We start from the raw sequence: 13,939 nt of genomic DNA on the forward strand, positions 1-13,939 counted from the left end.
TAGATTAAATAGATTTAGTTTTTACTGTATGAACAGTACAAGTAAGCAGATTAGGTTTAAAACCTGGTGTTTACCTTAGTAATAAATGAATCAAATTCATCCTTTGTTGGATAAGGGACTAGACCATGACATGTGTCTAAAATACAAATAGTCTTGAAAATGGAACCAAAATATCAAATGAAATATAAATGTGATGCTAATGAGCACATTAGCATCACAGCTAATGAACGCATTAACATCACAGCTAATGAACACAGTGTTTATGGTTTTATTTACATATAAATACTTTAGGGTTGTAGGATAAATTCAATAGGTACCATGAACTAGATGAAAGCGACACAGAGACAAACTGATGTACAAACTAAAACCAATGTCCTGAGAAAACAAAACAAAAAAACACAAGAGGCAACCAGAGAGAACGACCTCTTATTTTCATGAACTGGATGGATGTGACAAAGGAATGTGTGCCCCACTCTACGGTATGGCTGGCGGGAGATAAAGGACAGCTGAAGTACCATCATCTGTAAATGACCACAACCACTTTGACGGAGGAGTTGACCTGTAGCACCAGATGATTGGCTCCTAATTCTCACGGAGAAAGACCAGAAGATGGGATGTGACAGTGCCACATCATTTTATTTTACAAATATTATTTTATGTTACAAACATATAGGGAAATGAGCTACCAGCACATGTATTGCATTGCTGCGAGGGCATCTGGCTCAAAAAAAGGTGCTGGAAGTGGGATGTGCACTCTCACACAGGCATACAAGTGTGTGTGTGTGTGTGTGTGTGGGTGTGTGTGTGTGTGTTAATGTGAACTAGGACTGTCACATGGCTTATAACAGCTTTGGAAAAGTAATGTTTGACTCCGTGGCTTCCTGCATCTCAGTTCTTTACCCATGCAATTTTCTGGTCAGCAATTTGGCAGAGCCCTTTTTCAGCCCTTTTATACTACCGAAGCATCCATTAAGCTAAACTGAATTGATAGGAATGTATCTACCAAGGTCTGTTATGCTCACAAGGACCCAGTAGATGTCTTTTAAATGGCTGAGCCTGTCAAACTGCTTTCCAACAGGAAGATCATAAGGAGATAAAAGGGCTCAGTTAGGAGAAAATTTCAATGTTAGGCATATTTCTGTAATGTGTTATAATGGGAAAGGCAACTATACAGAACTAGTTAACTTGGTAAATATATGTGCAAAAAGGGTAAACTATACATATATTTTTAAATCATGCTTGATTTGGCCCTAAATAATAAAGGTTTGTGTTTTTATTAGGATTTGGTAATGTAACAAATTACTAATTCATAATTGTACAATTATAACACTTTAACTGGTTAAACAGGGCTCTCCAGGACGCTCCCAGAACAGCTTGTTGGTTACATTAGGTGTGTTTAAACGCTACATTTGATTACCTATTTCAGATTCTTCCTTGAAAAAGTGCAGTAATTGGTTATCAAGTGTCAAAAACTTATTTGGTCAAAAGTACTCAAATTATTGAACAGAACTGTACTGCATATCTTGGGTGTAAGATGAATGCCACTCATAAAATGGCGGCCCTGTTGACATATGATCCCCAACATATCGCGAGACATCGCACACGATGGAATTTTATTTTTTTTTTTCATGGCGGCGCCCTTTCATTAAGCGTAATTCCGCTGAGAGAAAAGAAAACAAATACTGGGCTAAGTAAATAGTGTAGAGCTATTTCTATTTATATCTTTTTACAGACTCGTTTGACCACCTCCATTATATAGAAATTCTCAGAGAAGGACGCTTGTTTTCACAAATACGACTGTGGTTTCGGTGATACCGTGACTTCAGCAGACTCCTAAATAACAACAGCATACAACAAAGACATCAACACAGGTGATAAAGGTAAGTGCAGTTGCTTTTTTCTACAATGATTAGAACTTACTGGTAGCACCACACGACCAAATAAACGACACGATGCACCTAAAAGATGAAGGAGCAGCACAAAATTTGCCCTCCGTTCTAGAGCAGCAGTGTGCTAGATCTACTGGTGGCAAGATCAGCTAATGGCATGTAAACAGATGATTACAATTCAAGGCTGTCATGAGCGCAGCTCACGGTGCTGATGCCTCATAGAAAAGGAAGATTCACTAAAGTATTTTTGACATTATTAATACGCGCAAAGCATAACGTGTCATTTCTGCTAGGCTAGATCTATTAGAAAATGAAAAATCATTAAATGTCAACAAGTGCAAATGGCGCCTAAACTGGTGCATTGTAACTGATCTAACATGCATTACAACACATGGAAGCAAATGTCAAATTGAACTGTATGTTCCAAGTTTGTTTGTTCTACAAAGAGCAACATAGAAAAAGGTTTATTTTTTTCTATGTTGTTCTTACCTTAGGAAATATGCATTTAGCAACTTTTACTGCTTCCTAAAGATTTCTGATAATTTAAGGCTTTGCATATGAACAAATTTACACTCATATGTTGACTGCTCTAACACAAAATAAGTTAGTGGTCGAGATGCCAAAGCTCAGAGAGATCAGTGAGGAAGATGTGGCTCAATTGCAACCACTATCATCATTTCTATACGCAACAGGAGCAACACAATTGCATGTTTTCCTAATAATAATAATAATAATAATAAGCCATTTACTGGGTTGAAAACATCACCACTACTATCCATACTATTGTGCGTTTCATTTTTTAAAAAAGTAAATCTGTTTATTTTCCTGTAGACATCCATTGGTTGGTTTTATCTAAAAAAAATAAGGCCTTGATGAAAGAAGATCTGTTATGGACCATCGAGACCCAGAACTTACCATGAAGAACGAGGAGGAAGAGGAATTGCAGAGCAGTTCACTCGCCACTGGTAATCTACTAATAAGTTTGTCATTTAAACATAACACTTTTTTATGCTGCACATTTCTTTATGTGAATGCAGTATTACAAATGTGTTGATTTGGGGTACTAATGTTTGTTAATGAGGCTTGGTAACCAGTTTTTCATTGAATTCACCAGTATCAAGGATTGTCTGACTAAAGTAATGTTGCCCATGGGACTTGTGGAATCAGAGTTGTGCAAGACGTTAATGTTATTTGAATCTTCCCTGCAGATGTCGACCAGCTGTTTGTAGTTAAAACAGAAGACCCAGACGAGTGGTCCTGTGGTCTGAACTATCACAGTCTAGAGGATGACACAAAGGGGGAGCTCTTGAGCAGTCCACTGCCCACTGGTAATCCGTTTAACAATTATGGATTTTTAATTTGGAGAAAATTTTCATTGTTTTTTTTTAACTGCTGCACTATTGGAAGGCTGTTTCAACTGTGATCAGAACAAAGTGTCTATGATTATATGAGGAATTTAGCATTATCTAGGTGTTGTAATGTTATCTACTCTCCTGACCAATCAGACCTCCTAGGTGTGTTACACATAGATATCATCTGCATGGCTCATGCTAAAACTCGAACTAGCCTTTCATAAACAGACGTAAAAATAAAAAAAACACATTATTTGAAACCATTTTTAGAGAGTAGCATGTTTGATGTAATCTTTTTATTTTAAACAAATTGGTGAGTTAAGATTGAGCTCCTCTCACTATCCTCTGCAGGGCCCATGTAGGTCTGCTCCATACTAGAACATTTTGGGATTGGAATGATGTTGGTAAATATTGCGATGGCAATAATATTTTAACCCATGTCTATTTTCTTCTTTCCACTCTTTCTTATCTGTGCGTCCCATCACTCTGTAGTAACTCTAGTAACTTAATAAAATAGTACACAAAAATAATGATACAAAATGCTTATGCTTCATTTATACCACGCTGTTGTGTGCAATTTATGAGTAATCATTCACATTCAAATTTAAAAATACTTTATTGATCCCAAATGGAAACTAAGCATGTTTTGCAACTTTAGTGCCAAAACAAGAGCAATATGAAGTCACATGGAAAATCTTATAGTTGTGTGTGTTTTAATGTTTTCTGCAGATGACCTGCAAGTAATCAAAGAAGAAGCGTCTAATGAATCGGACTACAGAATAAAACATCAGGGACCAGAACTTTACCTAAAGGAGGAGAAGGAGGAAGTTTCAGCCAGTCCATTGACAGCTGGTGTGTGGATTTTTGTACCGTTTCAACTGTTGCCATTTAGCTGTGTGTGTGTACGTGTTAATAACTTTGTAGCACTGCTTTGGTACTGGACTGGTGGTATTGTTTTTTTGTTGTTGTTGTTTTTTTCAGTTTTGGTTCATGTTTCCATACTTTCTGTGCAAGAACATATGCTATAGTAATGTGTGTAACTTTTATTTTGCTACAATTATTATTTTTTTTTTCATAAACCGATATCTGTGTGCCTCCAATTAACCAAAATGTGTCAGTTAAACTATCAGAGCTTTGTGGAAAGAACCACAAGGTTTAACCCAAATCACATAGTCTAATAGACAATTGTCACTGATACTGACGGAATGTATATAAACTTCTGAATTCAAAGAATGTTACAAAAAAATCTGTAAGAAAGGCTACTTCTTGATATAAATGTGTGTTTCACACTTTCCTACAGATGTCCAGAAGGTGCTAGTGGTTAAAGAAGAAGTCCCTGATGAATGGAGCTTCTCTACAACCCATAGGAACCCAGAACCTCTCAACGAGCATCACCCATGTAGCGGCGGTAGTGATTTTGATGCCAGTTACGATGACTGGCAGAAAGAAACTGTACCAGAATTGGAGGAAAATAACAAAGTAGAATTTAGCACACCCCGAAAATTTTTTAGCTGTTCTATCTGTCGTAAACAGTTCCTCTATCAGGAGTCTTTTCAGAAACACATGAAAGGCCATTTAGAAAAAAGTGATTTCAGCTTCAATGTTGCTGAGAAAGGTTTTATTGTAAAGCCAAATTTAGATTTGGAGACGATTGATTCGGAGAAAGCGTTTGGTTGCGATGTTTGTGGCAAAACGTTCCACCAAAGGTCATATCTCTATAGACACAAGCGAACCCACACAGGAGAGAAAGCTTTTAGCTGCGATATCTGCGGTAAAGCATACATTGATAAGTCAACCCTTAGCAAACATATGAGCATCCATAGTGGAGAGAAAGCGTTTGGTTGTGATGTTTGTGGTAAAACATTCATCCAAAAGTCCAATCTTTATAAACACAAGAGAATTCATACAGGAGAGAAACCATTCATCTGTGATGTTTGTGGTAAAGCATTTATATATAAGTCTATCCTCAATGGCCATATGTTGGTCCACACAAGAGAGAAAACATTCAGCTGTGATGTGTGTGGTAAAACATTCACGGAAAAGTCCAATCTCCATAAACACAAGAGAATCCACGCTGTAGAGAAGTCATTCAACTGTGATATTTGTGGGAAATCGTTCATCAGCAAGTCGACCTTGAACAGACACGTGGGGATTCACGCTGTGGACAAACCATTCGGCTGTTTGGTCTGTGGTAAAACATTCCACCAAAAGGTAGTTCTCAATAGGCACATGGGAATCCACACGCTGGAAAAATCCCTCGAGTGTGACGTCTGTGGTAAAATGTTCAAACAAAAGGCGCACCTTGCTACACACAAACGAATCCACACGGGGGAGAAACCATTTATCTGCGAAGTGTGCGGGAAAGCATTCAACCGAAAGGAGAGGCTTTGCTCGCACAACAGAATCCACACGGGAGAAAAACCATTTGGTTGTGATTTTTGCGGTACCATGTTCAATGACAGCTCAACCCTTCGGAAACACATGAGGATTCACACTGGAGAGAAGCCCTTTGGCTGTGATGTTTGTGGTAAAAGGTTTCGATTTAGATCTAATGTCAAAAAGCACATGAAGACCCACACGGAATAGAAAATCAATGTAGGAAAGGATTTGCTTTGCTCATAAGCATCAAAACTTGTCACCATTGTACAATTCAACTATTTGGGATTTAAAGTGCAAACAAAATATTTTTCCTTTTGTAAGACTGTATTTACATGAGAGCAATGTTGAGGAAAAGTTCCATGCTTAGACGAGACCGCAAAGAAATCTTGAATCAGCTGTAGTTGTCATGCCAGGCCACAATGTAGCGCTGTGATTTTAGCACGTTGACAAAACACACACGCGCTTTTGACACCTCATTACCTTCTACCTCATTTAGAAAACAGTGACCCATCTCCGATAAACCGAGTGCTCATGTAACACATATTTAATTCATATCTAAAGTTGCCTTAAGCCGAAAAGGCTAAGTAGCACAAGTTCCCCTCTGACACCTGGTTTTAAAAACTGCTGATGTCAGGGACTCCGATTACTAGAGTCGTGTAAACGTGCAGCTGGATTGCTACAAAAATGTTACAGTTTCACTGAAAACTAGCTCAGTGTAAACAAAGCTTCTGATATGGAAAGACAGATGAGCCTCTCTGTTGAGTTGTGTTCATACCCCAGAGGAATGCACCTGCTTATACAGTTTTATGCCATTAGCATATGTATAGTAAGAAATGTTTATGTACACGATAATTCTCAGCTAGAGTTTTAGCCTTGTGAAACCTCAAATATGATGGTTCAGATTAACCACTGCTCAATGACAAACTTACCATACTCGCATTGTACAAATGAAATTATTAATAAGACTTACTGTAGGATAACACTAAGTATGACAAATTTAACGGTTAGATTTTTCTAAATTCTTAGTGTTAGTAGGTAGTGTATGTCAGTAAGACATTTATAGTTATGAGGACTATAAATTACACATAATATATTATCAGTCCCGTTTATGATTTTTCAAAATGTTGTACAGAAATGTTTACTCTAGAAAGTGAAAGGTTTCATTACAAATTCACATTTCTGTTCTGGAAGTGTTTAATTGTATTTAAATATTACCTGGATTCTTATTGTTTCTTTTATTTAGGCTACAGTTTTGTATATATATTTGCCTTATTTTTTTATTTTAATCGATTTGCACAATATTTGTCAATGCATTGTTTTACTTTTCTTATTTGTTAAAAAAGAACATAAAATACTACAGTGAAGCTTTTTACAGTTAATACATGTAGAAGTACGGGAAGATTATAGGAAGTACATGCCGGAGTTGTATAGGTCTGCTGTCACAAAAAAAAAAAAAAGAACAAACATCCTTCCATTACTGCACAGTCAGTCCTGTATGATTAACTGGACATCAAAACAGTTAAGTTATTGACGTGTATTTATTTTCTCATCCCACACTGGAGACTGGAATGCTCTGGGTTTCTAACTTAGGCCTCTTCTATAAACACTCTTCACTAATGACTGTGCCGCCACACATATGAAATGCTTATGCAGCATTATTATGATTTTCTTGATCACTGCTGGCGAAAAGGCAGTTTACAAGAGACAAATAATAATTCTGTCGTTGTGGTGTTACAATGACCCCTCTTAATAACAATGATATCCTTATGCACATGAGGAAATGTAAGGCAGCATATCATGTCATGCTGTTCTATTTGTTTTTTATTTTTATTTTTGCCTTCGTTGTTGCCTTCACACCTTATGTGTTTCTTGTTGTTACCTCTGATATAATTGTATTTACAATGTGATTCTTTCTTTTTAGAAAACAAAAGAAGAAATTCCATGCCTTGTTTATGAGTCTTAGCAATAAATATCTTCAAATTTTAATTTATGAAATAGCTGTATGCTTTGATTCCATATTAACCTCAATTGTACTGTTCTGTTTCACCATCACTTACACAATTGTAAAGGAAAACAATAAAATGAATTTGGTCGCGAGAGTTGTGTTGAGATTTAAGATGGAAACGGCAGCACGTGAGATAAATCTAAAAGCCTGAGAATTATTTCTGTTAGACGTGGGAATCAAAATATAGCATCTCATCATCTTGTTTTATGTTTTAATCTTTTAGCTGGTTCTTTAATGGTTTGAGAACCACCGATGTAGTGTTTTATGTGTGTAAATATGTTATTCCTTTAATATACTCTGTTCCAGCTCCTAAAAGCACAAAGAAAAACAGCCAAAAGTGTTATTTATTTCAGTAATTAAATTAAAAGTGCACATTTATTACACACAGACTGTAATTTCCTGCTTGGATTTCTGTTACTTTTCATATCATGTCTTACATTGACTGAAAACCCAAAAGGTCAGTTTCGCAGAAAATTAAAAGCTACATGAATCCCATTTTCTACAATTAAAACATTCATTTTAACTGTAAAAACAAAAAAATTAATAATTGGGAAGGTTGCTGACTTGACACAGTGAACAAAATAAACACCCTCCACAAAGCTGTCAAAAATGTAGGTAAACTAGTACGTCAGTATTAAAAATCAAAGTCATAAAATAATTTTATTTATTAGTAAAACAGAAACACAGTACAGTATTTATTTGAAAATCACTTTTAAAGAACAACACCTCTGCTCCATCAGCAGAAAAATATACATGAAATACAAAAAATATAAGCAAGACTAAATATGCATTCATTTAAGAACCATATTTGGCTTTTGTAAAGAAAGCCAAGTAAGCTGTAAAATTCTATGTTTTATGTTGCATGGAGTTTTATGTTGAATCAGTAGAAATAGTTTAGCACTATTATAACAGTAGCAGTACTTTCCCCCACTTTTTCAGTTTCATATTTAGTAATCATCACATAGTCATCAGAATCTTTTCATTATACTTTTTTTAAAACAGATTGCAGAACTTTAGTTGCTATGTAACGTACTCTGACTTGTTTGCAGTATGACCTCAGAGGTCCCTAACGACAACAGATAATTGCATTAGACATTTGTCACTAGTTACGCAGTGCTACTACTGTATGCTAGATTGATAGTACATTTAACGTTTTCTTAAGAACAGCAGGAAAAGAGGAATTCTTTCAAAGTTGCCATGGCGCCCAGTAAAGGAAAGAAGAAAAAAGGTGGGAAAACTCTGAAAGACCACATACTTATCTTCGAAGAAGAAAAGAAGAGGATGGCCAAAATGTATGAAACCAGCACTAAACTTTGGGAGATGAAGCTGAAGAGAACTGAGAAGGATTTAGCCTACCACCAGCAGGAACTCTACAAGAAGGCCTGCGAGACTGAGCAAGTAAAAAGCGCAATATTCCTGGTGGAGAATTGCAGTATTGGCGTCACCGATTTTTGGCTCAACGAATTAAAAGAAAGAGATGAGAAGCTCAAAGTGATGGGGGAAAGGCTGAAAAAGCAAGAAGAGATTGCAGCACAACAGAAACTTGAGTTGGAAAATGAAAGGAAGCGAGATCTCAAAAGGTTTGAGGAAGAAATTTTAAAGAAGAAAGCCACCGAGGCACGGGTACAGAGAAAAATTACTAACATTAGAAAGCAAATGCAAGTGTCTAAAGAAGAATACAGAAAAAGCATAAGAGAAAAAGAAAAGAAATATTCAGTCTTACTGAAGGACTCACAGGAGAAAGAATGGAACTTCATACGCAAAGAAGGGGAGACGAATCAGTTGAGGGCTGAGCAGGACAAAAACATTGCCGAATTGGAAAGTGAACTTTTCAGTGTTAAAAGGGAAAGAAACTGGCTAATTGAAAACCTAAAATCTGCCTTGATTGATTTAGATGACGTGAATCAACTGGCTGAGTCACTGTCTATTGACAAATTCTCACTGGCAATGGGCAAAAACATTCTGGCAATAAAATTAGAGAGAAGCTTTTGTGAGATGGCGTGTGTACAAAAAATGCTTGATGAAGTCACGGCCAGAGCTGCTCCCCTGGAGGAGGCCCTCAAGAAAATGGAAGAAGAAAAAACAGAGAATGAAAAAAGAAACCAAGTCGCCATCCAGGCCAGTCAGGTCGAGTTGGACAAACTACAGAAAATTATTGCCATGCGAGAGAAGGAAATCTGTCAAGTGAAGCAGCTGGCGAGGACCATTGTGGAGAAACGCAGAGACATGGAGGTGTTTTTCCACGAAGCCCTGGATGACGTCCGACAGGAGATAGCTGACGAAAGAAAGCGGAACGCAAAGGAGGCATATCGAAACTACTATCAGAAATTTAGAGACGGAGGAGAAGGAAAGGGAAAGTTCCCCCTCATCCGCACCTTCGATCAAACTCCCAACAGCACCAATTCTGTGTACTCAGACATGAAGGCAACTGGAAATTGGCCCCATGGCCCTGGCAAAGAGGTTTGCATGTCTGATCTCACTTGGGAGCAAAAAGAAAAAGTGCTCACTCTTCTCTTTGCTAAAATGAACGGAGATGCAGAACGTGCATCAAAATCGAGTACGACGAGGCTTGACTATCATTTCCGAAGTGCAGACTGGCTCCACCACCATGGTCCAAAAGAAGGTGGATTTGTGAAAGTTCTGTAGGACGCAGAGCTGCCGAACACTGTCAAAAGTTTCATCAATAAATATATACATTGAAAAAATGCTTGTGTAATTATTCATGCTCTTGGGAATGGACAATAATTGTATCATTTATTAATATTGGGAAATGAGAAATAGAGAAATTGTAAGAATTGTGATTTATCATAATAGTGGTAAACTAATGTTTGCAAACCAATAAAAAAACCCAATAAAATTTATTTTAGGGTTTTATGGAGCCTCCTACTGCATTCACTGACAATAAACAATAATTATTGTGTTCCCTAACAGCGAAAGTTGCTTTCCCTCACAATACATTTTTTGTTTCAATAAAACGTTGCGTTCCCTCACGACAGGCTTTGCGTTCTCTCGGAATTAATGTTGCATTGCCTCAAAACGTTGTTCTATCGCAACAGGCTTTGCATTCTCTCGCAATAAATTTTGTGTTCCCTCTCAATTAATGTTTCGTTCCCTCGCAATATATTTATTGCTCCCTTGCAATAGGCTTTCTGTTGTCTTGCAATAAATTGTTTGTTCCCTTGCAATAGGTTTTATGTTCTCTTGCAATTAATGAGTTAGTACTGAAGGATATATATATACTGTATATATATCTATATATAGATATATATATATATCTACAGTATATAGATCTATATATAGATCTATATAGATAGATAGATATATCTGTCTATATATATATATATCTATCTAGATATATATCTATATAGATATAGATAGATATATATATAGACAGATATATCTATCTATCTATATAGATCTATATATAGATCTATATACTGTAGATATATATATATCTATATATAGATATATATTCTGGGTGTTTGAGGTGTGTGTGCGTGCGTGTGTGTGTGTGTGGGGATATATGCAGGAATGTATCAAAATAAAATTTTTGTTTTATTTTGGTTAACTATGTGACTTTCAAAAGGGAGAGTCGCTGTTGCAGGCTAGTTATATCTGTCAGACCACCTTCACTTATGTAGCACCAACCATAGATGAAACAAAGTGCACCATATAGCTGCATACCAAAAACATATATTAAAAAAATAGGTGTTTTATATAAGACTAGCAAAATTTCAACACTAATAATTAAAAAAAAAGTTCAACCTAAGTCAGCTCAAACTAAGTCTCGCTGAGGTTAAAAGCCAAAGAATACAAATGGCTTTTACTGGAATAAAAGAGTATTAGGATGTTATTAAAAAAAATCTTGAACAAAGCAAACAGATTTAAAAATAAACAAACAATAGGGCGCCACATAGTTCAGTGGTAGGCCAGGCACACCTTATGCAAAGGGTGCACTCATAAACGCAGTTGTCCCCGAATCGACCCCCGACCCCGAGCCACTTAATGCCTGCCTATTTTTATTTTATTTGTTTATTTGAAAAATAAAAGCGCAAGATCTATAATTAAAAATATATTAATGACAGTGGCAGTGATCTGGGGAAGGCTTTTACTTTAGTTATTTGCAGGGAAAAAAATAAAAAAATTCAAGTTAGTTCTCTCTTTTTCATTGTTTTCTTTAATGTTTTCAAGCATTGATCTAATAAGATTGCCAGTAATTTTTACAAAAACGTACTTCAGAACTTGCAGAACTTTAGTTGCTGTGTAACATTGTGCATTTGCAGTGTGACCTCACAGGTGAGGTAAAGCATGTGACATCACGGTAATGTCCCTAATTACTTTCCTGATAATTGCACATCGATATCTTGACTTCACTATGCATTTATCTTACAGGTAGACATTGGTTACCAGTTACAGTGCTACTGTGTGCTATCTCAGTAATACATTTAACTTTTTTTTTAATAACAGCAGGAAAAGGTGAATTCTTTCAGATCTGTCATGGAGACCAAAAAAGCAAGCAAGGGAAAGGGTGAAGATCCGAAAAGAAAGACGCATAAAACCCAAATAGATGAAGTCAGCTCTCTTAGGGAGATGAAGCTGAAAGAAACAGAGAAGGATTTAGAATACCACCGGAAGGAACACTACAAACTGGCTTCTGAGATTGAGGAACTAAGAAATGTCCTATACCAAGCGGAGTTGTCCGAATTTGGGACCATTGATTATTGGCAGAAATGTTTAAAAGAAAAAGGGGAAAAGATCAAAAGCCTGGAGGAACAGATTGAAAGTCTAGAAGAGCTTGCAATTGAAGAATGTCGTGAGCGGGAAAAGGAAAAGAAGCAACATTTCGAGAAGTTTGAGGAAGAAATTTTAAAAAGAAAGGCCATCGAGACTCGGATAAAGAAAAAGGTAGCTAACATGAGAAGGCAAATGCAAGTATCTAAAGAAGAATACAGAGAAAGCTTAAGAAAAAAAGAAGAGGAATATGTACGCTTAGAAAGGAAAACGTCAGAAAGGGAAAAGAACCACATATGTAAAATAGAGAAGATGAGTAGGCTAATTGATGATCAGGAAAAATCCATTGTCCAGTTGGAAAACGAATTGCACGATACTGAAAGGAAAAATAACTGGCTAAGAAAAATCTTCACAGTTACCTTTGATAATTTAGAGGATATGAGGCAACTGGTTCAATCAATGTCTAAGGACAAACTGTTACTGGCAGTGGACAAAAAAATGATGATGTCAGCATTAAAGAAGAAGGCTTGTGAGATTGCGGTTCTACAAAAAATGCTTACTGAAGTCACGGCCGTAGCTGCTTATCTGGAGCAAGCCCTCCTGGATTTGGAGAAAGAAACAACAGAGAATGAGACAAAAATCCAAGTCACCATCCAGGCCAGTCAGGTCGAGTTGGACAAACTACAGAAAATTATTGCCATGCGAGAGAAGGAGATCTGTCAAGTGAAGAAGCTGGCGAGGACCATTGTGGAGAAACGCAGAGACATGGAGGTGTTTTTCCACCAAGCCCTGGATGACGTCCGACAGGAGATAGCTGACGAAAGAAAGCGGAACGCAAACGAGGCTTATCAAGACTACCGTCAGAAATTTAGAGACACCGTGGCGGGGAGGATAAGGCTCCCCTCCATCCACACCTTCCATCAATGTCCCAACAGCACCAAATCTTTGTATTCAGACATGAAGGCGGCTGAAAAACGGCCCCACCTCCCAGGGAAGGAGGTTTACATGTCTGATCTCACTTGGGAGCAAAAAGAAAAAGTGCTCACTCTTCTCTTTGCTAAAATGAACGGGGATGAAGAACGTGTGATCTACCAGAAGTTGGATTTGTGAGAGTCCTGTAGGAAGAAGAGCAGTGTGCTGACGCCAAACCTGCTGAATGCAATTGAAAATTTCAACAATAAAAATGTGCATCAGAATAACATTCTTTAATGATTTGTGTTGTTAGTGCTGTTATATCATTTATCGTTAAGAAATGGGGAAAAAAAATGATTCTATTAGGAATTGCAATTTATCACAATAGTGATAAAGTTTGCAAACCCTTAAGAAGCAAACAAAATATTTAGGGTTGAGATTTACAGGCCCTATTATTGCATTTGCTGTCAATAATAACACTAAATTTGCATTCCCTTGCAACAAATGTTGCGTTTTCTTGCAATAATTTTTTTATTCCATTGCAATAGTTTTGCGTTCCCTTAGTAAGTGTTGGTATCCTCTTAATAATGTTCTTTTTTTTATTGCAATAAGTTTTTCATTCTCTTGCAATAAATGTTGCAATCTCTCGCAATAAATATTTGGTTCCGTTG

The 13,939-nt window shown here is 36.8% G+C and overlaps 3 protein-coding genes across 4 annotated transcripts; all 3 read left to right on the plus strand.

The window, feature by feature from the left end:
• Positions 1-1,613: 1,613 nt before the first annotated feature.
• LOC116724974 (zinc finger protein OZF-like) lies at positions 1,614-13,489 on the plus strand. Of its 2 annotated transcripts, XM_032570789.1 has the most exons (6): positions 1,614-1,880; positions 2,721-2,854; positions 3,098-3,217; positions 3,971-4,093; positions 4,542-4,640; positions 13,478-13,489. In XM_032570789.1, coding segments are annotated over exons 2-6 (420 nt in total). In that variant the 5' UTR covers positions 1,614-1,880; positions 2,721-2,778; the 3' UTR covers positions 13,480-13,489. The 2 variants fall into 2 exon arrangements, with proteins under 2 accessions (XP_032426680.1, XP_032426679.1); XM_032570788.1 differs by lacking the exon at positions 13,478-13,489 and having other exon boundaries at positions 4,542-7,719.
• Positions 8,630-10,344, plus strand: LOC116724975 (basal body-orientation factor 1-like). Its single transcript, XM_032570790.1, has one exon. It carries the CDS (start codon positions 8,823-8,825, stop codon positions 10,269-10,271), a length of 1,449 nt encoding a protein of 482 aa, XP_032426681.1. The 5' UTR covers positions 8,630-8,822; the 3' UTR covers positions 10,272-10,344.
• On the plus strand, positions 11,806-13,466 carry LOC116724976 (basal body-orientation factor 1-like). Its single transcript, XM_032570791.1, has one exon. It carries the CDS (start codon positions 12,123-12,125, stop codon positions 13,464-13,466), a length of 1,344 nt encoding a protein of 447 aa, XP_032426682.1. The 5' UTR covers positions 11,806-12,122.
• Positions 13,490-13,939: the final 450 nt, after the last annotated feature.

This window comes from Xiphophorus hellerii, chromosome 8, assembly GCF_003331165.1.
Source record: "Xiphophorus hellerii strain 12219 chromosome 8, Xiphophorus_hellerii-4.1, whole genome shotgun sequence".
Classification (NCBI taxonomy): Eukaryota; Metazoa; Chordata; class Actinopteri; order Cyprinodontiformes; family Poeciliidae; genus Xiphophorus; species Xiphophorus hellerii.

Coding starts and splice junctions, on each gene's coding strand:
- LOC116724974 (XM_032570788.1), top strand. CDS start 2,779: ATGGACCATCGAGACCCAGAACTTACCATGAAGAACGAGGAGGAAGAG. Junction 2,855..3,097: donor GAGCAGTTCACTCGCCACTG/GTAATCTACTAA, acceptor TCTTCCCTGCAG/ATGTCGACCAGCTGTTTGTA. Junction 3,218..3,970: donor GAGCAGTCCACTGCCCACTG/GTAATCCGTTTA, acceptor TGTTTTCTGCAG/ATGACCTGCAAGTAATCAAA.
- LOC116724975 (XM_032570790.1), top strand. CDS start 8,823: ATGGCGCCCAGTAAAGGAAAGAAGAAAAAAGGTGGGAAAACTCTGAAA.
- LOC116724976 (XM_032570791.1), top strand. CDS start 12,123: ATGGAGACCAAAAAAGCAAGCAAGGGAAAGGGTGAAGATCCGAAAAGA.